The following is a 24,852-nucleotide window of genomic DNA, read 5'->3' on the forward strand; positions in this document are numbered from 1 at the left end:
CTTAAATGTCCCATATTATGCAAAATCCACTGTTTCATGTTTTTTCAACATAGACATGTGCCACTGGTGCGTCTAGAAATCCAATCCAATCCTCAAACTACGAGGAAAGACTGTGTTTCTCCTTCTCCATCTTTCATTAAAAGTATATGAAAATGCTCTGTTTAGATTTTGCTCCCTTTATGATGTCATAAGGGGATCTGTTGATCACGTGACCTCCTCCAGCCCGTCAGCATCCTCACTAAGGCCGGCACTGGGTAACACAAAGATGTCGAGGGCAAGAGCGAAGCGGCAGTTTGGTCTGAAACGGAACGTTCAGACAGAAGCTGCAGCTGCCACGCATGCTATTAGAAAAAGAAAGTGCTTTTTGAACATGAAACCATATAAAGTATGAACTTTAAAATGAGCAGAATATGAGACCTTTAAGCCACGGTAGCAGCGCCTGCCCTCTAGCGCCATCATCATGTCAACATTTTAATTTGTCCGAAACCAATCAGCAGGTGTTAGCATGCTAACACACCAAACTAACATGGTAAACACCCCTGCTAAACATGCTGGCATTAGCATTGAGCATGCTAGCCTGCTGATGTTAGCATTTAGCTCAAGTACAGCCGCGCAGAGCATCTTTCTACACTCTCATTTTTCTAGTGTTTGAATTAGACTAAATGTGTCTTTTTTCTTTTTTTTTTTTTACTATTTTCACCCTTAAATTTGAATGTTTGTGGAGTTACAATGTCTGACCTAAAACCAGGCTGAGTGCCCACAGTCATAAATGCATATATGGCTGCCATCATAAAACACATTCAATGCTACTGTTGCTCAATTCACATTATGTTAAAAAGTTAGTAAGGAGACATGTTTTTGAATGAGTGTTAATCCTGCGGAGACAGCAGAGACAAATCATGAGCGACAGTTCAGCGTTTTACAGTACTCTTCTTCACAGTTTGTTTTCTGTATGTATTCATCGCTGGAGCATTTCTACAGATGCCAAGACTATTGTAGCTCTGTAGCGTGTCGTGATTTGGACTTAATGCAGCGCTAAAGTCCAGCGATGAAGCCTCCCAGCAAAATGATTAGAAGCAGGTGCAGCGACTCTGCTGACCCGGGGAGGCGACCGGCCGTCCCTGTGAGGAGTTTGGCATCTTTGGACACGGAGACGATGCGACTGAAGGTGGGGTGGATGTGTCTGAAGTTGTTCTGCAGAGGCGTCACCTGCTCTGCATCCTCCTCTGTGGAGAAGATCTGTGAGGTAAACTGAGCCAGCTGAGGAGAAAGAATAAAAATCACCGTTATTTACAGCACTCAATGAACCATTTGCGTGATTTTGTTTTTCAGATAAATGACTTAAGAGGCCTACTTGGGACCATGAGATGTAGATGGGGACTTCATAAAGAGTCCATACAACCACTTGAGAACATGGAGGGGTGGTGAGGCTGCCGTAATAACGGTAATACTGACTCATGTTGTGCTTCGGCAGAAGGCTCATCAGTGGGAATGGCTTGATTTTAGTAGTTTGGCCTTGGGGAGGGATGCACAGCCGTGATGAGTACAGAGGTACAAACAGCAGGCAGGAATTCATTTGGTATGAGTTCTCTCTAACCTTTGTAAGCGACAGAGGACAGCTTTTGTGATATGTGTGCAAAGTGCACATTGTCTGCGTAAACAACCTGCAGGAAAGGACAGAATCACAACAGAAGTGCGTGGAAATAACAACAAATGCTTGAATATGTAGAACGATAAAACACAACTGACTGACTAAGAGAGAGACCCAACTGAATCATTAATTAAAGAGTTTGGTCTAGACCTGCTCTTTATGCAAAGCATCATAAGATAACACTGTTGTGAATTGGTGCTTTATAAATAAAGATTGATTGATTGATTGATCGAACTGACATCAACGAAGAATCCAAGAACAGCAAGTCCCGTTGGATCGTCCAGTGCGGCCGACATATTCGGATGGACGGACTTCATGTTGACTATGTGCATCTACAAATAAAAAGCACAGACATTAGAGGAGGGGGGGTGGGAGTGGGGCTGCACTGCACCGGTGTGCTGCAACACTTGGCCGGGGTCGAGCTGTCTACTGACCATACTGTACCTCCATCGGGTATCTGCGTCTGTTCACCGTGTGCTCCGAGCCGTTTGTGGCCGGACCCCCCCAGTGAAAGTGAAGCTGGATGGTGTGGTACACATCTGGAAGACCTCCACCGCTCACGGACATGCCACTGCTTACCTCCAGCACGACTGAGAGCAAACCAGAAACATGCAGTCACCAAGGGGCAATAAGGAAGACGTTCGGGGACAATATGTGCGGTACATTCACCAGAGTGTCCGTCGTTTCTGAGCGTCCAGTGGCCTGTTTGGATCACGTCAAAGCCCTCCAGATGTAAAGATCCCAGAGACTCATTTCTGCTCATCTGGTGGTCCAGATTGATGGGAGAGTGATGCTCTTCAAGTAAGGGGTGACAAGATGGGTACATGTCTCCCCACGCATAAGGATCTGAGGACGGGGAAGGAACCACATAAGAACCAAACACACCAGTGAAAGACAGAACATGTTATCTGCATTAGAGTTCTGCTGGTAAACGACCATGTGACCATGGAGACGGGTCAGGAAATTCCACTCCAAGGTCCTTTTTAGAGCCGTTCTGGAGCTTTTGACCGCATCACATGATCTCACAGATTCTTCTTACTTGTTTTGTCCACTCCAGTTTCCAACGTAAGGAGTGGGAAAATTCATTCAGAACATCTGCTGAGGAGGATTCTGACATGATCAAAAGCTCCAGAACAGCTACTAAGTTGACTTTTTGTTGCATCACTCAAATTTTTCTTCTTTTTCTGCCTTTTTTCTCTTGTGGAATACGTTACCAGCTGAGGCCTCTAACAGTTATTCAAATGACACAATCTGAGAGGTTTAGAGGAAAAAGACATTCAATCTCTGACAAAGGATCGCAAGACAACACCACTTCATTTGAAGGGGTCACTAGCAGCTAGACGTCTTAAAGATAACGATAGAAACAACTTCATTTGCTTAAAATTATTATAGAAAATGATTCACCAGTTCACATTTCAATAAGAGATCATATTTTGTAGGTTGCTGTCTATGTGTTATGAAGTTAAAAAGAGCTCCATAGGTTACTTACCACAGTGTGGCTCATCATAACAGTAGTCCTCTGGAATATAAAAATAGCAAAATGTTGACAAGCATAGCTTTTCTTCACTTTTGTGTGACAAGATTGAATTTTATAGAAATTACATATAAAATCTATCATTTCTCGTCACCTGAATGAACTTGTGAGACAACAATCATCAGGAGAGCAGCAGTCCAAATCATCGTAGGAGCCCACAGCCCAGTGAATCCAGACAGGTGTCAGTATCTGAGGTAGACTGAAGATCGGCGCGAACGTCCCGCTTAAATAGGAACGGAGGTGAAAGCTGAGTTTTATTTTCTCCTGGTCTGATCAGTGAACCCTGTCATTACCAGTCTAGTGGTCTTTTCTGATCAACAGGCTCATTGATGCAGGACAGCTACACCCCCCCCCCCCCCCCCCCCCCCCCACCACCCACCACCCACCCCCACCCCCACCCTACTGCTGCTGCTGCTGCCAGCATAGATGCCCAGTGACCAGTAACAAGACCCATTCATCTCATGGGAAAGTCAGAGGATGTGCAGCATGCTGAGGTAGAAGGAAACAGAATATATATGGCCTCTTAAAGAGGAGGCTGTGATAATGCAGCATCACCAGTAACCTGAAGAATTAAAAAAAACCCTGAAAATATAGCCGGAAAATCCCTTCTATTACTTTGTGATGTAACCTTTTAGAAGCTTTTTGGGGTCCACCAGTCATATTAAGGCGCTGAAAGGACGCCTTGTTTTATTCAGATATAAATGTTCTGCGTCCATGTAGTTTATTTTTATGTATATTGGCAGATGAGTAAAGTCCTTTGATTAAAAAAACTTTAAATATCTTTAACATGTATTCCACTTGAAATAAAAGCTCTTCCCCAATTTGACCTTATTTCCTTTATTCTTAAAGACACAAGTGTAGTATGTTTAAGTGAGATAAGTGTTCCCCGCTGTCTCCTAAATTCAATCACCGTCTTGACTGAGAAGCTTAGCGTTAAAGTGTTACGTCTCTCCCATCAGGAATCATGTGATTCTGTCACTACTTGGCCCGTGTGAACAAAGCGTCTTTTCTTCAGCGACAATGCTCTCCAGCAGGGTATCACTATCTCCGCTCTGCCCGCTGCCTTATGAGTCACTGCGAGGTGAGGCGCTATATCCGCTTTCTTTTAAATTATTTGAATCTTTTGATTGCAGTGGATTGGATTTATCAGACAACCTCCAAGCTCACTGTTGGGGGATTTCCCAGCATCCCACCTTAATCCTCTTTGACATTTGGTCACAGCAGGCGGAGGAATTTCCTCGACAAGTCAGAGGACTCACAGAGCAGCTAAATGTCGTGTCTGATGAGGTTCAACATAAAGTTCAGCATGATGCTGTGCTCATTACCCACTGACGCATGAGTCGTCCTTCATGGTGCAATTTATTTGGCATTTGATTAGATGTACATCTACCTCAGAAAAACAAAATCCCCCTGCAAATGAAGCATTTTCTTAAATTTAAAGGCTATGAAATAAAGACATGAAATGAATCATTTCTTGTATTATACATAAAACATTTCAAATCCAGTAAAATTAGTTGTCACACTGCCATAGTCTAGCACACACTATAATGTAAATGCAGCCGTTTGGGTCAGGTTTTTTGATGCATATGGAGATATTAAACTAAACGTCTTTGAACCTACTGTACAGGACCGACTGTTGAGCTAAAAATGTTTCCATCAAACCAAAAATTTCTCAGCATGCCAAAAGATAAAAACATGCACCGCAGGTTAAAAAAATAAAATCAAACAAACTTGATGAAAAAAAAAAAAAAAATCCAAACCAGAACACCCTCTCCTATACACACACACACACACACACACACACACATAAACCTCTTACTTTTGTGCACAATTTATGAGATTTTGTCTGTTGAATAATCCACTGTGGATTGTCGATGCCAAAAATAAAATAAAATAAAAGTAGAAATGGGGAAAATAAGTTTCAGCACAAAACATTTTGTACACATGAAGTACATTCGCACATGAGATACACACACGTGCAGTCATTCAGACACACATTTACAGCTGGTTTTCTCTTGAGGCAGATCAAAAGCAGCTTGAATGCTGGTGGCTGTGGGGCGACTCTGATCTAGATTCTTCACACTTTGTAAAATTCATCCTTGAGAAAAATCAAACGATTGTCATCATAACAGGGGTCTAAACAAGTTTACAATTTTCTTTTATTACAATTTTTTTTTTTTTTTTTTTTTAACTGTGATGCCACTGAGAAAACAGAACAGTAACAGACCCATCAACACCAAACAGAAAGACTCACAGCTACAGTCAGTGACATCATCTTCATCAGTAGCTGAAAACAACCTTGATAACTCATATAGCAGACGTACCGTGTGACGAACCACACTTACAAACAGATCAGAAATGGAGGGGCAGCATCCAAATGTGACGATTTCATAAAGTTATTTCCAAAAACAAAAAAAAAAAAAAAAGACCTGATTCAATCGAGAGATGAGCGTGCAAAACATTGAGCCTTGAGTCACTAAACATTGTTCCGTTAGCAAAAACACAACTATTCCGCAAAGCGTTGATGATAAAGTAACAACAACCGTCGTTATATGACAGTTAATGTAAAAAAAAAACCCAACTGATTTTGCCAAATTTAATGACGGGATATCATCCCCAATCTTCACACATGCACGTGAAAAGCTTCATCGCTTGCGCTCGCTGATCAGTGGGGAGTTCAAGACTGCGTCTATGCCGCGATGAAACAATCTGTCTTAGAGCTTGCAGTCATAAATTATCATCAAAAAGAACACAATACCAAACTCAGATATTTATCAGTACCACAACATTCCTTGATTCATAATGCCTCGTGTCAGCATTACCCAATAAAAACCCTTGAGCAGGAAACTAACCGTACCTTCTTACAAGGTTTAACGTCTGTATTACAAAACATCTTTTGCTGCAAATATGCACTATAAACCTGGAAGACAGCTTCATATATCAGACTAATACGAAAGTGAGGGGACAGTAGCTTTTGAACAGCGAGTAGAAATCGAGATCTGGGGCATGCCGCGACAGACGGGGCTGATGAGAACATTATTGTAGCTTTGGAGGCAGACTGATACGGATTCGTCTGGTTGAGCGACAGTATGACGGAAACAAAAATGCACAAGGAGCAGTAGCTGGCTTCGCTGTCCGTCTGTCATTCTTTGCCTTGTGTTGGACTGTGTCACACGAGTATGACAAATCTGACCGGCGCAGACCTGAGGGGGTATTTACATCAGGGCTTTTCAACCAATCGGGCCCAACTCTGAGATGTTTGAAAAGCTTTGCTCAGTTGACGCTAAAAGTAAAATTGCAGCATTCTCAGCCTTAATGTAGTGTTTTTTTCCCTCTGTACAGAAACAGTCCCAGTGTCTTAAGAATAACTCAGAGGGCCGACTGCACAAGAGCGTCCAAAAAGAAGAGCATCCTCGCATTACTGAAACAGGCAGCTTCTGATATGTCTGTACAAACTTAAACTCTCCTCTCTGCAGTCAGCGTTTTGATAAACGACACAACTGTCTGCTGTGTCCTCTCCCCGCCGCAGAACACACTCATGACCTTCCTCAACCAGCAGGTAATGTCCGGATGCAGCTCCCTGCTGTCCGTCCATAGTTCTATACTACGGTGCTGAGGGAGGAGGCGCAGTCTGCGGGCATGGAGGCGGCGGGGGCGTGACCATCTGTCGGGGTGTCGGGCCCCACCAGGAGGGTGCTGCTATCTATGGAGTCCTCCCTCTCTTGAGAGGACGGCGCAGAGTCTGGCAAGGGAACAGAGGCGTTGGGAATATCGGCCTGCAGCCCGTCTCCCATGGCGTTGATCTGGTTCGGCACCATGGAGACCCCACTGTGTCCTGAGGAAAACAACAAGGAGAGGAAATGAAGGCGAGAGCTTAAGACTGTGAATATAATGAGACACATGAGCGACAGGCTCAGCACCTACCAAGGTCCACGTAGAGGAGGCTGTCTGGGTTGATGGAGGCTTCGTACGGAGGAGGGGGGTCGTCAGGGTGCTGAATGTCAGGGTATTTGTAGGCTGCGTAAGGCGGGGGAGGCTCTTGGAAATGGAAAGCGCCTCCCTCTCCGTCATCAGACAGATGCAGGGGAGTGAGGCCGGTCCCAAAGGCATCCGGGCCGTAGTCAAAGCCGGGGACCCGTCTTCCAAGGTTAAAGTGGTGCACTGGACACGCCAAGACAGATACAGAGGATGATGTGACATTAGTGTTAAACAGCACTTACAGAACATCAATGACATCACATATAGCTTCAGTTCTAAAACAATTTGAATTAAAGGGCATAAGTGACTCATTTTCGGCTTCTACAGGAAAACCTTTTCTCGTAACAGTTGCTCTGCTGAACTGGGGCTGTGTCTATCGCAGCACGTGAAATAAATCTAACCTAAAATCTCTTGTGGTGCAGTTAGTTTGAGACCAATTACGACACAAAAGCCTAAAATTCCATAACCAAATTATCACTGTGTGTGTGTGTGTGTGTGTTCAAAAGGCTTAATGCTCACAGTTTCCTCCAATCAGAGTTTCGATGCGTTCACGTCTCCGCTGACGGAGCCTGTGCACCATGAAGAGCAGCAGAGAGAGGATGAGGAAGGACGAAATACAGCTGACGATCAGCCTCATCCCACTGGCCATCGAGTCAAACAGGCTGTTTCCATCTGAGGAAAAAGGGGGGGAAAAAAGACAAAATAGGAACGGGCCTGAGAGGAAACATTTGTTCGTGCACAAAGACGCCAACTCTAAAATCAGGCTAATCTAAATCCAAATGTTATTTTTTACTTTTTAAAAGTCAATTTAACAATTCTTTTTGAATAATATGCTGGATATCTCTTGCACAGTGTGAGAAAATGTTCCTGTGGCTGACAGGAAGTCAGAAAAATGCAGCTGGGTGTGGACCAGCGAGGCGTGGCAGTACCTGGGTCCAGGCAGGTGAACTTGCAGCACTCTTTGGGATCCTTGCGGAAGTGCTGGCAGCCCTGCGGACGCTCGCACAGCGCAGCCACACACATCTCGGGCTCGCCGTCGTGACACGTGCAGCTCAAACACGGGTCGTCCCCCTTGGGGGTGAAGTAGTAACCCTCATTTACAACATTGTCTTTTATGTCCACACACGTTTGCCCTGTTGGGAACACAGAACATCAAGACACAGTTTAGTTCCAGTTATGCGATGGGTATTTTTCTCAAACATTTTTGATGGAAAAGACTAAATGAAGACGTACTCCTCTTGCAGAGGAAGGGGAACTTCTTGTAGCAGTTCTCTGCATGCCAGCTGTGCAGACCTCGTTCATTCATGCTTTTGATCTGAAAGCGCTGCAGCTGAGCACAGAAGACGTTGTCCTGTGTGGGAGACGCCTCAAAATCGGCCAGACCTTCAGGTGGAAGAAACACCTGCATTGACCCTGTTGAAAAATAGACATGTGCTTGTAAGCATTACAACATTCAAATTACAGAAGTCGGTTTTCTAGGGCAGATAAAGCCACATACCTTTGTATGCTACCTCCCATCTGCCCTCCAGGGAGTGGTTCTGGTTGGTGATCACATACTGGTAGCCCACCCAGAACCTTACAAATGAGCAAAAGTTAATTACAGTGTTTTATTTACCATGTCAAATATCCTCTGCTTCAGGTTGCATGCATAAGCCAACACTGAGCACTGTATAATTCCTCTGTTGGCCACTAGATGGCCTGCAACCATGACAGAGCATGATCACCCCCCCCCCAAACCTCTGCTGATACATGTGGTTGCTTATCTCATTTCATAAAAAAGGTCAACAAGGGTAAAGCATCCTTTTAATGAGTTGGAAGTTTTAATCTCCAGAGACTGCGTTGAGTTTGCAGAGCTCCCTGTTCATGCAATGAGTTAAAGCTCGAGTGTGTGAAGCATGCGTGTTCCGAAGCAAATAAAGGCATAAATAAAGGAAAAAGACAAAGAAAGAGGAATGTGCAGGGGGATAGTGATACCTCAGAAGGTTTTTGTTTTTGCAGCTTGCTCTTAAATTATACAGAAACTAAAGTTAATTAGATGCTGCTAGTTGGTAAATGACTTCAAAAAATAGGACTATTAATATTCACCAAGTGAAGCTCCAATCACAAGCTTGGAGCAAAGTAAAAAACTCACTTGCACTGGTCCCTGCGCTCACAGACTTTGTCATCAAAATCCACCTCGATCTTCAGTATGAACTGTAGCTCCTCGTTGGTGACAAACGTAGCCAGTGAGCCGTTGACTTTCTGACACGTGTCCACTGCCTGCCAATAGTTCTCATTCCTCAGGTAGACTTTGTAGCAGCTGGCCGTCTTCTCATAGTGGTGCCACCCACTGGGACATTTCTCTGAAGACGAAAAAGATGCTTCAGCATTGTGGTTGATGAAAGCAGGGTCAGAATGCAGATTCAGCGGCTGTATAATCAACAAAAGTGATGCAAGCTGCTTACTGTTGAAGCGCACAGGCTGGGCCACACCGATGACGTCCTCTACCTGCTCATATCCGTTGCCAAAACGAAACCTCTCCTCCTTTATAGCTGCAAAAAAAAAAATGACTGAAGGTCAACAGGCGTGGACACGTTTTTTTTTTCATACCTGTATTTGTGTTTGTTTTTAGAAGCTCTCTGGAACTCTGGGTCCTCCTTTCATGGCACATATTGGTTTATGTTGTGCAACACGTTACAAGCCTGTGATGTAATGAACTGTTTTTTTCCATTTGTCTGATAGACTGATAGATAAATAAACCGATAAACCTTTAGTGCTGCACCAGTTCTGTCTGGTAATTCTGGGTTCTAAATTATAAGTACGCAAAGACCTTTGTGTTAAAAATAATCATTTAGAAATTACCAGGTTCGTCACTTAAAAACATGAAAAAGAATTGAAGATAAAAGCAGAACCAAAGCTTCTGTTAACATTTACGTGGTGCAGATTGTATCCTATTGCAAATATGATTAGGAGTGAACAGTGATTAAAATTCTAAATCCCAGCATTGTCAGCACACAGCACATCTTTTTTGTCTAAGGAGACTGACATTTGTTTGACATCGCGATGAATCTCCCAAATGTTTTACCCAAATATTGTAGCCTGCCCTCTATTTTATGAAAAATGGCATACTAATGGTTAATAAATCTATGGTACACAGTCAGCAATGTGAACTGACAAACTTTAGTTCCCCTATAAACCCTCACTAGGTCTGCTTGGTTCATAGCCTTGGATACACAAAAACCAACAATGATGTCACTTCATTCAGTTACATCATAACTGTTGACAGGAATGACAGGTTCTAAAAACTACAAGTTATTTAAATGTATGCTATTCATCTCTATTGGAGTTTCTCTCTCCCTCTTTCCACTATACTGCCACTGGTCTTTTGTTTGCAACCTGGTTGACTTTCATACAGCCTGGAATGCATTTGTTGCCAACTGGATGTTTATATAATACCATTTCCTCCTTAGCCTGCATTGACGTTATAAGGGGAAACTGTGCAGCTTCCCTTGGTATTTGTCTTGCTGGAATTAGTGTGAAAGATTGCTCCACCTTTCCTTGTTATTCAACAAAGAGCTAATCCCAAACAAGAACATTGATTTCCTTGCTTGCTGTTGATTTAGCTGACAATGAGCCCTCACCGAGGCATGTGTAGGCATTGTTCGGATTTTTCTTGCATTTCTCTTTGCAAATAGGAACTGAGTGAAAACATGTTCGGCTTGCAAGCTCTTTTCAGTAGTTAATCAGCAGATTTGCTTATGACCACACAGATTATTGTCTATGGATTTGTGGTAAAATTGTTTATTGGTGAATAGGCAAAGAAAATAAGACTTTCTAGATCAGCGTTCAGCGCTGTTGAACAATTCCTGCTTGTATTGTCTGTATCTAAATGTGGCTTTACTGAGTAATGAATAGACTGAAGTGTAAAAACTCAATCAGTAGAAAGCGCTGTCTGCAGGCCTACAGCGTTAACTCAAAAGCGTGCATTGCTGTATGGAGGTCACATGCTGAACTCAATCCTTTCAATAATTCCTATTATGCGGTCAGAGATCTGGGGATAAGGTCTCTCTGGGTTTAAGGGGGGAAAACAATAGGATTTCGGTCCAAGGATTAGCCCTGCAACATCTATGCGGTGTTGAAGAGATCAACAAACACTAAACAAAAACAGAGACACATGTGCAGCCATTCAGAAGTTAACTCTGCCGCCTTCTGCCATCAGATGCTGTCAGTCAGAGCTGCTAGTCCTGCATTTTGATTCACTGCGGTGGATTAGGAAGGGTTTTTCGTATCTGCAGACTTAAAACCACAAGTGAGTTGTTTGGTAGAAGCAAATCAGCTGGATTGAGCTGTGTCTGGGAGTTTCACTGTGCAATACCCACACTACAAATGTGACAGGGTCGTCGTTCAGTTCAGTCCGGGATGTATTTGTACTACGGGCCACTTCTGCTCAAATGTGGTCAACACGCATCACTGAGCATCTCTGAATATTGCTCGACTGGATCCCAGTGTGTCCTTAAAGCATTCTGGGTGCATTCACACCTGTATTTAGTGCTGTCCAGCTGTGAGTCAATCGTCCGAGTGTGAAAAGGCCCTGGGTGTTGCTATTCTTTCCAGAAATCAATCATATTATGGGTGTTAGATAACAGAGTGGGTGTGAAAGGGCTTAAGTGAGCTATACTCACGGGGACAGTCCATCTCGTCACTCTTGTCCTCACATGCTGTCCAGCCGTCACACTGCCAGGACATTGGGATACACTGCATCTTCCCACTGCGGCAGGCAAACTGCCCAGGGCTGCAGCGCTGCTCTGAAATACAACAAGAGAGTTCCTGTGGTCAAACCTGCACGTGACTGAACCTTTTCCAAACAGGAGAAAACCATTTTAAGGCCCAGCAGAGGACTGAGCATTCATGACAGTTGCTTAAAGTGTGATCTTATATGATGACCAGAAAATTTGGGGGTTATGGAATACATGAACAAGTGTTTAATGTTGTTCCCAAAAGCGACTGGGTGCGAACTGAGGAAATCAGTCAAATAAGATATATATACACACACACACACACCACACACACTTCCTGTCAGCTCACTCACTAATTCAATATACTAAGACAGCAAAGGAAAGAAAAAAACATCCACAGGAGTTGGTAACTGAATATGTTTAGAATAGTTCAGAGAAATGCGCCAAACCGTCCACCAAAAACAGACCACTGGAAAAAATAAACTTAGGAGGCATGCCTTTAAGTAAAAGTTCAACAAGTGGAAGGTGCTAGCCTCAGGCTGGCAGCAGACACATACTTAATATCTATAAGCTTTTTGTCTGTTAATATCCTTCAGAAACACAGTCAGTGCTGAGTGGGTCTCCGTGCCACATGTGATTTAACATAAAGGAGGCCTCAGCCGGTGTCGTGCCATCCTCATGTGATTAAAGTCTACGCTTCAACCGACTGCCATGCCCTTGTTTTTAAGAGATTAAAATATAAACTATATTAGCTACTTAGAAAATAATTCCTTTTAGAATATGTCTTGTTCTAGTGTCAAATACGTATAAATGCAAAGATGCTAAGATAAAAACAGTCACAGGTGTTGTCAGGCTTTACGTTTTTGCGAGGGAGGTTTCTCATCATTAGCTGAAAATGTTTAAGGTCAGTAATGGCTAAAACTGAGAGAGCTGCTGATATATTCCCACAAAAACATCAACTACACTAAAAGATATACTGCTTGCTTACCTGACAATAATCTTGCCAGAGCTAGCCGCGGACCTGAAACAAATAGAAACAATAGAGTGACTATCCTGTATGTCAGTGTGTTGCCTTTTAGGGGACTTTAAATTGCACTACAGACTTTGTGTTGTCTGAGGAAATCTACCACTTAAACTGTCAAATATTTTCTGGCATTTGTCGGTGCTCAGTCATTTCCCCAGTTGCTCTCCCAGTAATGGGTACATCACACCATCTGTTGTTGGATACAGGTGGTTATGTTTGCCTAGAATGGAGCTGGACCACCCACTCACCTGACAAATATGGCAACACTATTTTTACTTAACAGGAAAAAAAAGCTCTGAGCTATTTCAAGTGACTATTGTTTCATGTGTGTACCAACCACCCCAGGTGACATTAACCATCACAAACCAGACTTTGATAATCCCGCAGAGAAAGGCCACGACCTACACGGGGCTTTAAAACAGTGATTAAAACCAGCTTTTGTTTGTACTGAGTTCTGACTGCTGCACAAATGAACCTTAATAAAAAAACAAAACAAATGTGGACTCTTGGCTTGGAAATACCCTGAAGCTTTATTTCCTTTTTTTTTTTTTAACCAATTAGAAGTAGAGTGTACAGTGAGGCCTCACCAATAGCTTTGATTTCATTGAGTAACTATTCAAACTGCAGCCTCTCTGTGAAATTAAGTACAATCAGCCTGGGTGATTGTTCAGACCTTCAAAAACACACAATAAACCACGTTTTCAAAAACAGGAATCTCACATTTCACCAGATGTCACCATTTTGAGTTCTACTGCAACAAAGGTCACATACCTTGCTTTATTGGGTCATATTGACCTCATTTTGTGCAACATCCTGTTTACTGCATGCATGTGAAACAAGCTTAATATGATAAAAAAAAGGATAGTCTAGTTACTCTGCATGCCTCCTGTTTTTCAAGAAGTTCACACATAGTGCTTGCTGAAGGCCTGACATAGTGTGAAGCTCCAGCAGCACACTTAGGGTAAGGAAGCGAACGCTGCATGAGGCTGTGCTACTCTTAACTATAAATGAAGACAACGGTTAAATAAAGGTTGAACCTATTCTTTAAGACTTGACTGACCTCTGGCAGAAAGGTGTTTTAAGAGCCTTCTAACACAGGAGACATCACCATCATGTCTTAGTTAATGCTAAGTGGATTGAGACGCATTACAAACCTGTCTCTGTCTCCTGGGACTGACTCCATTATCACTGATCCATGGAGCCTTGGAATGTGTGTCAATTGATGGATACCATTACAGACCAGAAGCATTAGAGAGCATCTCTGATGCTAATAATTAATTCACGATTCACAATAGCTATTTGTGAACAGACTAGGTTAAAATATGCTTATGGCTTTCAAAAATAAGTCAACCTTGTTTTAAATGCAAAAATGATATCTCTCTCATATTCAACTCACACTATAAGTGTACATTTGCCAATCTCCAATATGTGAGCATTTTCCTGCCTAGCGATGTAACAAATCCCAAACCCAAACGCAGCTGGTGACTGTTTATTTAAAATGCAGCTGACTCTTTTAAAGCTTTACCTGCATGTGCTCAGGACTAGAAAATGCATGCCTGGCTTGTGCTTTCTGGTGCCCAGGGTAAAGACTCAGACCACACCACAGATCAGAATTTGTAGAAGAATTCATTCAGATACCCATAGTGCGCTACTTTGGGTTATCTGATATTAGATGTTGAAGGCACCGTTTGGGTATCTCCAGTTTTAAAAGAAGTTTCCCTCTATAACAGCACCAATTTGAAGAGCACTTCTTGTGTCATTGTCTAACTTCCTGGTGATCAGGATGGAGTGTCTGAATCAGCTGCCTGAAAGTACACAACGATCACGAGTTAAGACCAATAGCTTATAATTAACCACAGCATGCCCGATATGAAGAAGTGAACAGTGCACGTGCTTGACATGCATGCACGCTTACACTATCTCTCACTCCTGTATAGACAGTAATGCTTCTGGCTGGTAATCAGTGCATGAATGACTGATGCGTGGCAAATGGAGCAGTTCTGAACTTCTGTGATGGGTTCAGAATAATGAGAAGTTTTCTCGTTGTGAGGGTCACGGGCAAGCACGGTCAAATCATCTCTTTTTGAGGCCATTTCTCTCACAAGCTTTGGATTTTGTGATGCCACGTCTACAAATGGCTGCCCAGAGAGCCTCTGCATCTCTTACATAACTAACGGGAAAATACAATAAAGACCATGAGACTGCCCCAACTCAGTCCCGCTGAAGTATAACGGCACAGTGAACTGGCCTTGAACACACACTGCATCATCTCTAGCCACTGATGATTCACATCAAAACCGAGGATCACTAAAAGCAGTGAGTGGGTACGGGCTTTCATTTCTTTTTCTTTTATGCCACCTCACATTTCCCTGTGTGGATAAAAGTGCTCCGGGTCAATTCTTTCAAAAATCTAGCTGTTAGGTTTGGGAGCATACACGTTTAAAAAAAAAAAAAAAAAAAAGCAATCGTGGAGTTGGTAATTTTGTTATTTTAACTGGTTTCCATAAAGAGGATCAAATATTTTTATTTTCCCTGTGTTGCACTAAAAGGCTTGACACCTTGAGCTCTTTTTAGTAATTATATGACGACCCTAATACCTAAAATGGTAAACAGAGCTGCTCTTGAAGACAGAACTGTGTCACTGAGGTTTTAGGGAGAAAACTTTATAGTGGTCATTTACAACATAAGGAAAACAGCATTAAATTAAACATCTAAAGTGTTTCAGGGATAAAGAGGATGACCTTTCTGGGCCTAGAGCATAAAATAACCATAACATATTTGCAGGTGGTTGATGGGATATCAAGTACAAGATTCTTTGCTTTCAAACGTGCCATCATCCCACCATCAACGTTTCCCTCAACATGCGCTTTCAACTGTTCGCCAATATAGGACCGCAGGATGAGAAAGATATTGCATAACATTTCAGGTGTGATGGTGAAAAAGTCTCGTTCAGAAATGTGTGGATGATCGAGGCGGTCTCACAACCTCTTGTAGCCGGAGATTGTTCCTCTGTGTCCTTGTAACTTCTAATTGCTGATGGAGCGCGATTATTTTTATGAAACATTACTCCGAAAATCAGAACAAAATATTTATTAAATATTTTCAATATCGTTAGATCACTTTGCTTCCTTTTAATACCAATAGCCCACTCAAGAGGAAAACACCTTTCCATCGCTGTAAGAATCTGTGGTTGTATTTCAAGTCTTCTCCATTGGGGTCACTCCAAGTTAACTGTCAACTGCAGCAGTAGTCTCATCAGTTGGGTATCAGGTGAACAAAAACATCTGACTGAGTGCTGATGGATGATGTTTTGTCACAAGTGAAACTATGGCTAACTTTTTTGTGTAGAACAAAGAGTGATAAACAAGCTGCCAGTGAAACCCAGAGCTCCCTCAGCTCCACAGACAATAAACACAGTCCACACTCTCAGAACTTTGCTCGGTTCATCACAATTCTGTAAAGCTCTTCCACATTCAAACCGACCCTGCAAGCTGCCTGCATCTTCGACGAGCACGTGTACATTTTGCAATTGTTACAAATCTCGCACAGTAAACCTTTAATTTCTGAATTTCTGCCATTGCTTTGGGCAGAAGGTTGAGAAACACTCCAGACAAAGAGACACATTAATCATGTGGACGACGTCTTTATGATCACATTCACGACTACAAGGCCTACAATCCACCTGCCATGCATGTCTCTGCAGTGTGGGAGTAAACTGAAGCGACCACAGGACGTGCACATGCGCTAGCCAACGAGCCACCGCACTGCTCTATCGTGTGCATATGATCATATCCACGTCTGTTTTTCCATCTGTAACATACTTTTGCGATATTGTGTGGAGCACAGACACACGCTGTTTGCATGTGAAACTTATTTCGTCAATACAAGTTATTCGGATTGTATTTCGAATTAAAAGCACCTCCCACATTTGTAATTCTCCCTTGGATGGAGGGTGTGTAAAGCCCTACTACATCACATCTTTTTGACATTTTAATATATAACTGCTTACTCAAGAGCCGTTTAGAAATGTGACGGTTATGCACAAAATCTTAACCTTTGCAAGACTCTCATCTTGCTTGCTACAATCTTCTGTGGCCCTTTCTAAAAGTCTGAAATGTATCAAGGACAACTGCAGATTGGTGGGTGACATAAATGCCAAATAAAAGGACTCCACAATATTTAGAGATGGTCGGAAGTAATCGGTTTATGGCGCATGCGACTTTGTTGATCGGTAAGATACTTAAGTGTCACATTCTGATGGACGCTGTGAGAAAATGCTTTTGTGCTGATAACTGCTCAGACATCTTTAATTGACTCGTGTTCCAGCAAACAGGATTATTCTTAAGATGAATGCCCTAGTCATGAGGGCATCAAGCGTTGGGAAGCCACGGGGGGACCACATGCTCTACAAAAACACTGTGCAAACTAGGATAAAACAGGTAGTCTTCCTGTAGGAGCCCTGGCACGAAGGCCACAGTATTCCCCAAACAACTAGCAGTGGTTTCGAAAAACACATGTCCATATACAAAGTGAAAACCAAGAAGTACCCCACTCAAAGCATGAGGCACCAGGATAAAATACGGACATAACCTTCACCTTTCAGATTACTTTATATAAATAAAAAAGGTGTTGTGTTCACTCTTTAACAATAGAATAAATGATGAATTCCCCTTTGAAAATATGAATAATTACAGTTAATTACACTCCGCAACCACAAAGAATGTCCTAATATGAACTGCCCAAACCTGTGCACAAAGGAACAATAAAGTGACTACAGTTGCTCCTTTGGATTAAGCCGAACAATAATGTGTTTATCCATGACCTGAACTGAAAACAGTTTCTCCAGTCCACACAGTTATCAGTATCACAAGATGCATTTGTCTTCTTGCCCCTTAACAAAGGTAACTAGGAGAGGATATGCAGGTGTTTGCAAGTCAAAGCACAAGCACAGGGTTTCAATTGAGCCAAATGATGTAAAATCATTTGGATCATGACACACAGGCATTTTAGTGCTAAGTGTGGCTACCTGATGAGGACTTCAGTGTGCCACTGAGGACTTCACAAGTCGTGGATTGTCTGCAGGGTGTGTTGCACGTGTGACAAAACAAAATTCTAATGTTCATCTCAATGCATCACCGTAGAAGTCACGTAACTATGATTCAAAGCACCTTTAAGACAGTGTCATGACAATTGCATGACTGTGTGCTTTATCGCCCCGTTCCTCTCTGTGGCTACAGGATGAGTCAAGGAGAGCCAGCTTTACTGATGCAGGAGCACTCATATCTGACATGCATTTCAAATTACAGCTCCACTGCTACACGCACACAAGAGATTCATGACAGGGTAAACACTCCTAGGTGCCTTTTTTTTAATTTGCGCAATATCGACCTTTCATTGTGTGAATCAAAATAGATCTTTAAAACACAAACCCCACCACACAGCTGTGTTAGAAAGTGTACACACTAGCTTATTACGAAACAGAGGCTGAGCTCTGTATTTGGAATACACAGATAGCAGATTTTAGAGGAAATACTGTGGCTGTGCGGTTTGTATAAATCTTTCAGTGTTTGTCGTTTAGCGGTTGCCGATGGGGTTTTTACTTTGTCTACTTTTTTAAAGATTTACTGCTAGAGTGCCGAGAGCAAGGCGGTGAGACTTCACACGGTCCAGCAGTAGCACAGCAGCGGGCTAAAAACCAGCGGAGTCCCCGGTTTATCCGGCAGGCCTCTCCGCCGGACCTCCGGCGCTCTGCTTACGGTTGTAATCTGCTTCCCCCACTTCGGAGCCGAGCCCACGGGAATGTATGCAAAGGAAAAGGAACTTAAATTCATTTACCTGTCCGTGGTGGGTCCGTTAGCGTGAGGACGAAGAGAAGAGAGAAGAGGACGAAACTGCTGCTGTCAGCCTTCGGCAACATTTATCCTCCATTCATAGTAACTCCTCTATTCAGAAATTTCAAAAAATATATACCGAGGATCTGCACCGCCGCCGCCCTCTCCGGATTTATATCGCTAAACGCTCAACACAGTCTACACCCATTTTTATTCACTCAAATCGGCAGCTAACGAGGAAAAACAACGTACATAAAGCATAGTCGCACCGCGCAGTGACACGGACGGTGGTTTATCAGTCCGAGCGGCTAACGTTAGCTAACCGCCGCTAACGTCGTCCGTCCTCTCCCGCTGCTCGGTGTGGAGCGGCTCTGATCCAAGATGGCTGCGGCCTCCCATCACAACAATCCCAAACATGGAGCAACACACGCAGGCTATCAGCTGGCGGAGCCGTCGGGGCGGAGTTTAGCAGATTACACCCAGTGTGACACACACGATAACCAGTGTGTGTGCTCAGATTATGCTGTGATGAACCCAAACTGTTATCGCTGGCTGTACTCAGCGGATGGCGTCGACACACGGGCGGCACTGATGACTTTACGCCGTTAATCACACAGCACAGTGCGGGCTGTTGGCACAAGGAACGGTGTCTTTTCCGGCACAGAGGCTTGTCGTGAAGCTCTGATGAAGTGTGACTGTTCGAACTAAAAAGCTAATTAGATTTAACAGGATATCTTTCCTCAAGGTCACAGATTTACATGAACTATCTCCTGTTAATCAGAGATTTATTTCACCATTAGATTTTCCTTTTTCATTTTTGATCCTTGAAAAACAAAAACCTTTGTTCTAAAATTGCATAAATGCGTACTTCTACCCATGTTACAGTACAATTTCCTCTATTTCATGGCCTCTGTTCCCTTCCTGGGACAGTCTGACCTCTTTGACCTAGTCAAACCTAGACTGCATAACTGATGAGTCCCTGTCTTTGAAGACATTTTTGGGAGGTATATCTCATATTTTACTTCTAGTTTCTGGGCTTTAAGAGGAGTAAACCACCCACATGGTGTAGAATGTTACCATCACATCATCAAAAATCAAATATATATGGGCGTGCAAGACAGACAAAATACAAACCTAACTGCTTTTGTGACACATGTTCTCACGAGTACACATGCGATGAACATTAACTGTACTAAAATATAATGTACCAAAAACTTGGGACTTGTGAGTGAGTCAGAATGTTGTTTAACCCACTCCTGGATAACATCCCTGGTTATGAAAACACTGACCTAAGAAGCATGACTCCCCTGAAAAGGTGAAGTTGTAAATCAAGCTGCAACATGTGTTGAGTCCCCCCCCCACACACAGCAGGGCAAAACCTTGTTAAATAATAAATCTGTCCTTGGGGGATCCTGTAAGATCTAATGCTAAAAAAAAAAAAAAAAAACATATTGAGGGCACATTGGGAATATGTCTGGCTGTAGTTTAAACAGCATGACTAGGCCTGAACATCTGAAGCTTGCTCGGGACAAAAAAAAAAGAGGTGTAAAGTTATTATTGTTCTACCATCAGTAGGAGGTAGAACAGAACTATTGACGAGGATGTCATGTGGTGATGCATGGTTTATTCTTTTGCAGACCATTTTTAGTCAAACATGTCCAATTTAATTTTAGATTTTACAACAAAGAAAAGAGCGTATATGTTTTAAGATGCTGAGCCCAACTCTGCCTGATTTTTTTTTTTAAACTTTAAATTTAAAAGAAATACACCGCACACCGACATAAAAGTGACCTGCTGTAAGGCAGCAAAGCACGTCATTCTGAGTTATTTGTACGATGTGGAGACAAACACTGAAATGTCATGGCACCGTGTAAGGAGAGCTGGGCGATAACTATGGATGCTGTGTGACTGCATGTGACTGAGAAACAGCTTTAGATTTACAGTTCTATCAGTATCATTTAAGCATATATTACTGGTTAGGTGGCTGTACAAAAATCTAAGAAACCTTGCATCTGGCATTAACAAAATATTTAAAAAAAAAATAAAACAGACAAGTAATTAAATAAAAATGGTCACTAAGATCTTTTTCAGAGGAATCTCCATTACCTCATCTGTGCAAAAATGTAACACAAATCCATAAAATTCTTCAGTCCTCAGTACATTTCTTTATCCAGTCATCCGGCTGATGAATGTGCTGAGTGTGGAGAATTTATAATTAAGTTCACGTTATAAAAAGTCTTGTTTTTGTACAATCTCAGCAGAGAATATTCTCTAGAAAAAGTCTGCAGCTTTCCGTCTCTTGGGGAGTTGCAGCAGATTGTCTGTGAGTGATGTAAGGTCCTGAGAACTCGGTGTCTTGGATTTGTTTGGTGTGGGCGTTCCTGAGGGAGTGGATGGGCCACCGAAGGGAGACTTGCAGCCAGGCGTCCTGTGTGAGGGCGATGGGGTGTAGCTTGCTCGCAGTGCTTTGTCTGTGTATTTGCTGGATGTCCGATTCACGAGCCTCTGCAGGGCCGGGCTGAGGGCTGGGCTCAGTCCTTTAGGCGTAAGACTGCAGCAGAAACGTGGAAGAGGTCAGTTCATTTAGAATAGTGGCAGTTCCTTCAAAACTGCACTAATAAACCAAACCAGCATTCTGAAATATTTCAGGATTTAAGCTTTAACTTACTCAAGGACAGGAGTTGACAGATACGCTACCCTTTTGTTACTTGCAGAAACAGATATAATCAAGAGGCGGAGGGTCAAATGCTGTTACCTTGCAAGGTTCTCCGTGACTTTTCGTAATGCCTCCTGCTTCTTTGCACGGTTTTTAGCGGCAGCTTCGTTGGCCATCTTCAATCCCAGCCTCTCTCGTCTTCCTGGTTCCGGAATCTTTCAGAAACAGCATATATTAAATGTTACCATTTTACAACTTAACAAATAATTTTTAAAGAAATCAGCTATCACTGAAAGTTCAGTACCTTGAATGATGGACCATGATTCCTCTCAACATACGGTGTATCTGATCCATCCAGACGAAATGGGGTGCTCTCGATCTCACCCCAGGTCATCAGAGGCGATTCAGACACACCTAGGGGGAGGGGAGAAAAAAAAGAGCTTTCAGAACTCTACCTTAAATGTGGGTAAAGCTGTTGAATAAGTCATTTGTGGCAACATTATTTTTGTTTGTGTTCTTTTGCTGAGGAGGATTTTAAGACACACTTACCAGGTGCAGGGGATGGCATTGATTCGAAACCATAACCATTCACTGTTGGGGATTCATGCGGGATGAGCTCTTTTCCATCGGGGCCTACTTTACCCTGTTTGAACTGAAAAAAGAAAAAAATGGTACATCAGTGACACCATTCATAAATGAACACTTTTATCCAACGGAAAAATAGACGGCAGAAGTATGGGGCACTTTTAGGTCAAAACACCCTACTCTAATGTACCCCCCAACATCATGCCTTATTTCTGGCTTTCAGATACCATATTCCTAAAACTTACCTGTGCATTGAGGGCTGCAGCCTGCTGAATCTGGCTTTTGTTGAGAGCTTTGCTGAATGGGTCTCCAGTGAAGCGTGTGTTCTTGTGAACTACCTCCCGAGGCTTCTTAAATAAGGCATCGTCGTCTTTAACACCTGATTTAAAAAAAAAACAACACATGAATTCGCTTATTCCCTTGCAGCTATTTTGTTGAAGAACAGAAACAAAAAAGGGATTAAATCCAAGTTTGGTCTTCTTACCCTCTGGATAATACATTAAGGCATTCTTCGCCTTGTACTCCCATGTCTCGAGCCCAGCTTTGACACATTCCTTCGCTGCTTTCTCTACTGATGGTAAAGCAAGGTTCTCTTCATGGCGCTGAAAAATAGCAGGGGTGTTGTCCATGGTTGTAACAATATTGTTGTAATAATATGTTAATGATCATCTGATGATCAATAAACTGCCACTGCAAACAAAATCATGCAATCTTCAAAACCAGCTAAATCTATGATGAGCCCATGTTTGTTGATCCGAACATTCATCCATTTGCTTTGAAAAGCTTCTAACTGTGAACATCCATACCTGTTTGTATTCAGCCTCTGCCTCATATAACCAGGCATGCTTCAGCTTCTCCTTGTCTTTTGCCAGATCCATTATCTGCTCAAAGGATGCATTATCCTCACTGGTATTTTTAGCAAGGAAACGATCCAGAGAGGGCAACTCTTTCTCTTCCTTGCCATCATCCTTGCTCTCTATGAAAAAAACATCGGTAGAAACACGGTTAAATTTCTGTTGACCATTTTTACGTCCATTTGTTACAGAATTGCTTGCCAACCATGATAAGTAAGTAGCAACAAAGGGACACAGTGGGTCACAGAGCTGTGAGTTCATATTGACACAGAAATAAAGCTCTGAACATTATATCATGTTATTTGTTCCTCATCTTAAAGAAATAGATACTTACCCCCATCTAAACCTTTATTGCCATGTGTGGAGGTGGGAGACCCTGAGCGGCCCACTGGTGTCTCAAAGCTGGCTGGTGTCACATCTTACATCCAAAAAGAACAGAAGAAAGAATAGGTGTAAAGTGCATTCAGACTAAAAATCTAGTGAATACAAGTTGTATCTCTGATGGTACATTGTAGCTGGCTTGTAAAACCAAAGTCATCTACATGCAGTAGCAAAACAAATGCAGTGTTTTTTCATTCTGTAAGTAAGGTATAATGACATGAAAATAGTGTTCAGTATCATTCTTTATATTACTCACAGGGTGCAGAAGATCGTGGTGTAGATTTTGTCAAAGATGATCCATATCGGATGGATATCTCTCTCATTCTCTCTAGGTCTCCATTCTCCTCTGCATCAAGATAGTCCTTCTGTGCTTGCAATTTAGTCACATCTGGGAAGAAGTCCCTCTGAATGATCTTCTCTAAATTCTGGTGGAAGTAGACAGGTACATTAGACTTTTTATGATGGGAAGATTTTGATATGTACTTTATTATTACACAACAACAGAAAGCAATTACAGCCAACAGTTAAAAATCAAAAGATATCAAATTAACAATGGTCTAAAACAAAGCAGAGTAATGCTGCAAGCATTTCTAAAGCTGCTAACAGGGACCTCTGGGTATTTTTCTTGGAAATTTACCTTAACAACTATCTATATTGAAGCCTATTACCTATCTGTCCATTGATTTATTAGTTAAACTATACAACAGTTTGAGCTCTACAGGATGGTGCCATGCGATAGAGGTGAAGGAAAACACCTTTGATTATACTTTTGTATCATCGCTGTGACAACATTTCTGACAATATCTGAGAACAATCTCACAGTTGCCAAAGTCCTTGACCATATTTAGTCTATTCTGATTCCGTGCAATGACTCATATGTATCCCATATGAAATGATTCCTCATAGAAACAGGCGGTGAGGTAACGTCACCTCGGGTTTAAACCCTCACTTTTTCTCACATAAACTAAGTTACTCAATCCCTGATTTATAAACACAGAAATGGTAGTTTGTTGTACTAAACAGTCAACGTGTAACCTGTTTGTTTGCTAACAGCAGCATTAACTGAGCTAACAACACTGCTGTTATGCTGTCTGATGACGAATGATAGCTCGTCGCTTCATGAACCATTAAGAGTTGTCGGTTAACTACCTCAATGTACTCCTCTTCATCCAGGACCTTTCTCTTCAGCTTCCCCTCATCATTGTCCTCGGGCTGTTGTAGGATAGCCACTGTTGTGACCGAGACAGGGACGAGGGTACCGGACAGCGATTTCCTCACGCTGGCGCTGCCCTCCATTGTGGATCCTGTTAGCTTCCTATGCTAACAGCTAACGGCAACTCCTCTATGATAAACCCCGACTGAATCGAAACGGAAAACGGCTTTTGTGCTTGACACACACAGTTGAAGTATTTCAAGGATATGGTACAAAGTTAGACAGTTAAGACTGTGTAACTGTCACTAACCAGGTAGTTGAACAACTAGTTACACGAAGCACAGCGCACAGACAACGTAGTACGTACGGCGTGAATTGTTACGTCAAAGGAAGTTAACAGCCTCTCGGAAAATTTTCAGTGTAAAAGAAAAAAAAAAAAAAAATTCTACTAGACTGTAAATATTATCACTACTGGTACTACTACTACTAC

General features: G+C 42.4%; 3 protein-coding genes across 4 annotated transcripts; all 3 read right to left on the reverse strand.

Annotated features, from left to right (window-relative positions):
* Positions 1-1,035: 1,035 nt before the first annotated feature.
* car15 (carbonic anhydrase 15) lies at positions 1,036-3,331 on the reverse strand. Its single transcript, XM_070851116.1, has 8 exons — positions 3,280-3,331; positions 3,141-3,170; positions 2,321-2,497; positions 2,096-2,241; positions 1,891-1,983; positions 1,598-1,664; positions 1,355-1,515; positions 1,036-1,260 (listed from the first exon to the last, which is right to left on the reverse strand). Exons 1-8 carry the CDS (start codon positions 3,329-3,331, stop codon positions 1,036-1,038), a joined length of 951 nt encoding a protein of 316 aa, XP_070707217.1.
* Positions 3,332-4,525: 1,194 nt separating this feature from the next.
* dgcr2 (DiGeorge syndrome critical region gene 2) lies at positions 4,526-19,129 on the reverse strand. Of its 2 annotated transcripts, XM_070850623.1 has the most exons (11): positions 18,738-19,129; positions 12,867-12,899; positions 11,825-11,947; positions 9,608-9,694; positions 9,295-9,505; positions 8,662-8,738; positions 8,397-8,576; positions 8,093-8,296; positions 7,683-7,835; positions 7,110-7,346; positions 4,526-7,020 (listed from the first exon to the last, which is right to left on the reverse strand). In XM_070850623.1, the coding sequence occupies exons 1-11, from the start codon at positions 18,817-18,819 to the stop codon at positions 6,785-6,787; spliced, it is 1,623 nt and encodes a 540-aa protein (XP_070706724.1). In that variant the 5' UTR covers positions 18,820-19,129; the 3' UTR covers positions 4,526-6,784. The 2 variants fall into 2 exon arrangements, with proteins under 2 accessions (XP_070706724.1, XP_070706725.1); XM_070850624.1 differs by lacking the exon at positions 12,867-12,899.
* Positions 19,130-20,335: 1,206 nt separating this feature from the next.
* On the reverse strand, positions 20,336-24,728 carry ess2 (ess-2 splicing factor homolog). Its single transcript, XM_070850505.1, has 10 exons — positions 24,359-24,728; positions 23,466-23,634; positions 23,163-23,246; positions 22,781-22,950; positions 22,459-22,576; positions 22,220-22,353; positions 21,939-22,041; positions 21,694-21,803; positions 21,489-21,604; positions 20,336-21,284 (listed from the first exon to the last, which is right to left on the reverse strand). The coding sequence occupies exons 1-10, from the start codon at positions 24,503-24,505 to the stop codon at positions 21,005-21,007; spliced, it is 1,431 nt and encodes a 476-aa protein (XP_070706606.1). The 5' UTR covers positions 24,506-24,728; the 3' UTR covers positions 20,336-21,004.
* Between the last annotated feature and the right edge of the window lie 124 nt (positions 24,729-24,852).

Source organism: Pempheris klunzingeri, chromosome 19 (assembly GCF_042242105.1).
Source record: "Pempheris klunzingeri isolate RE-2024b chromosome 19, fPemKlu1.hap1, whole genome shotgun sequence".
NCBI lineage: Eukaryota > Metazoa > Chordata > Actinopteri > Acropomatiformes > Pempheridae > Pempheris > Pempheris klunzingeri.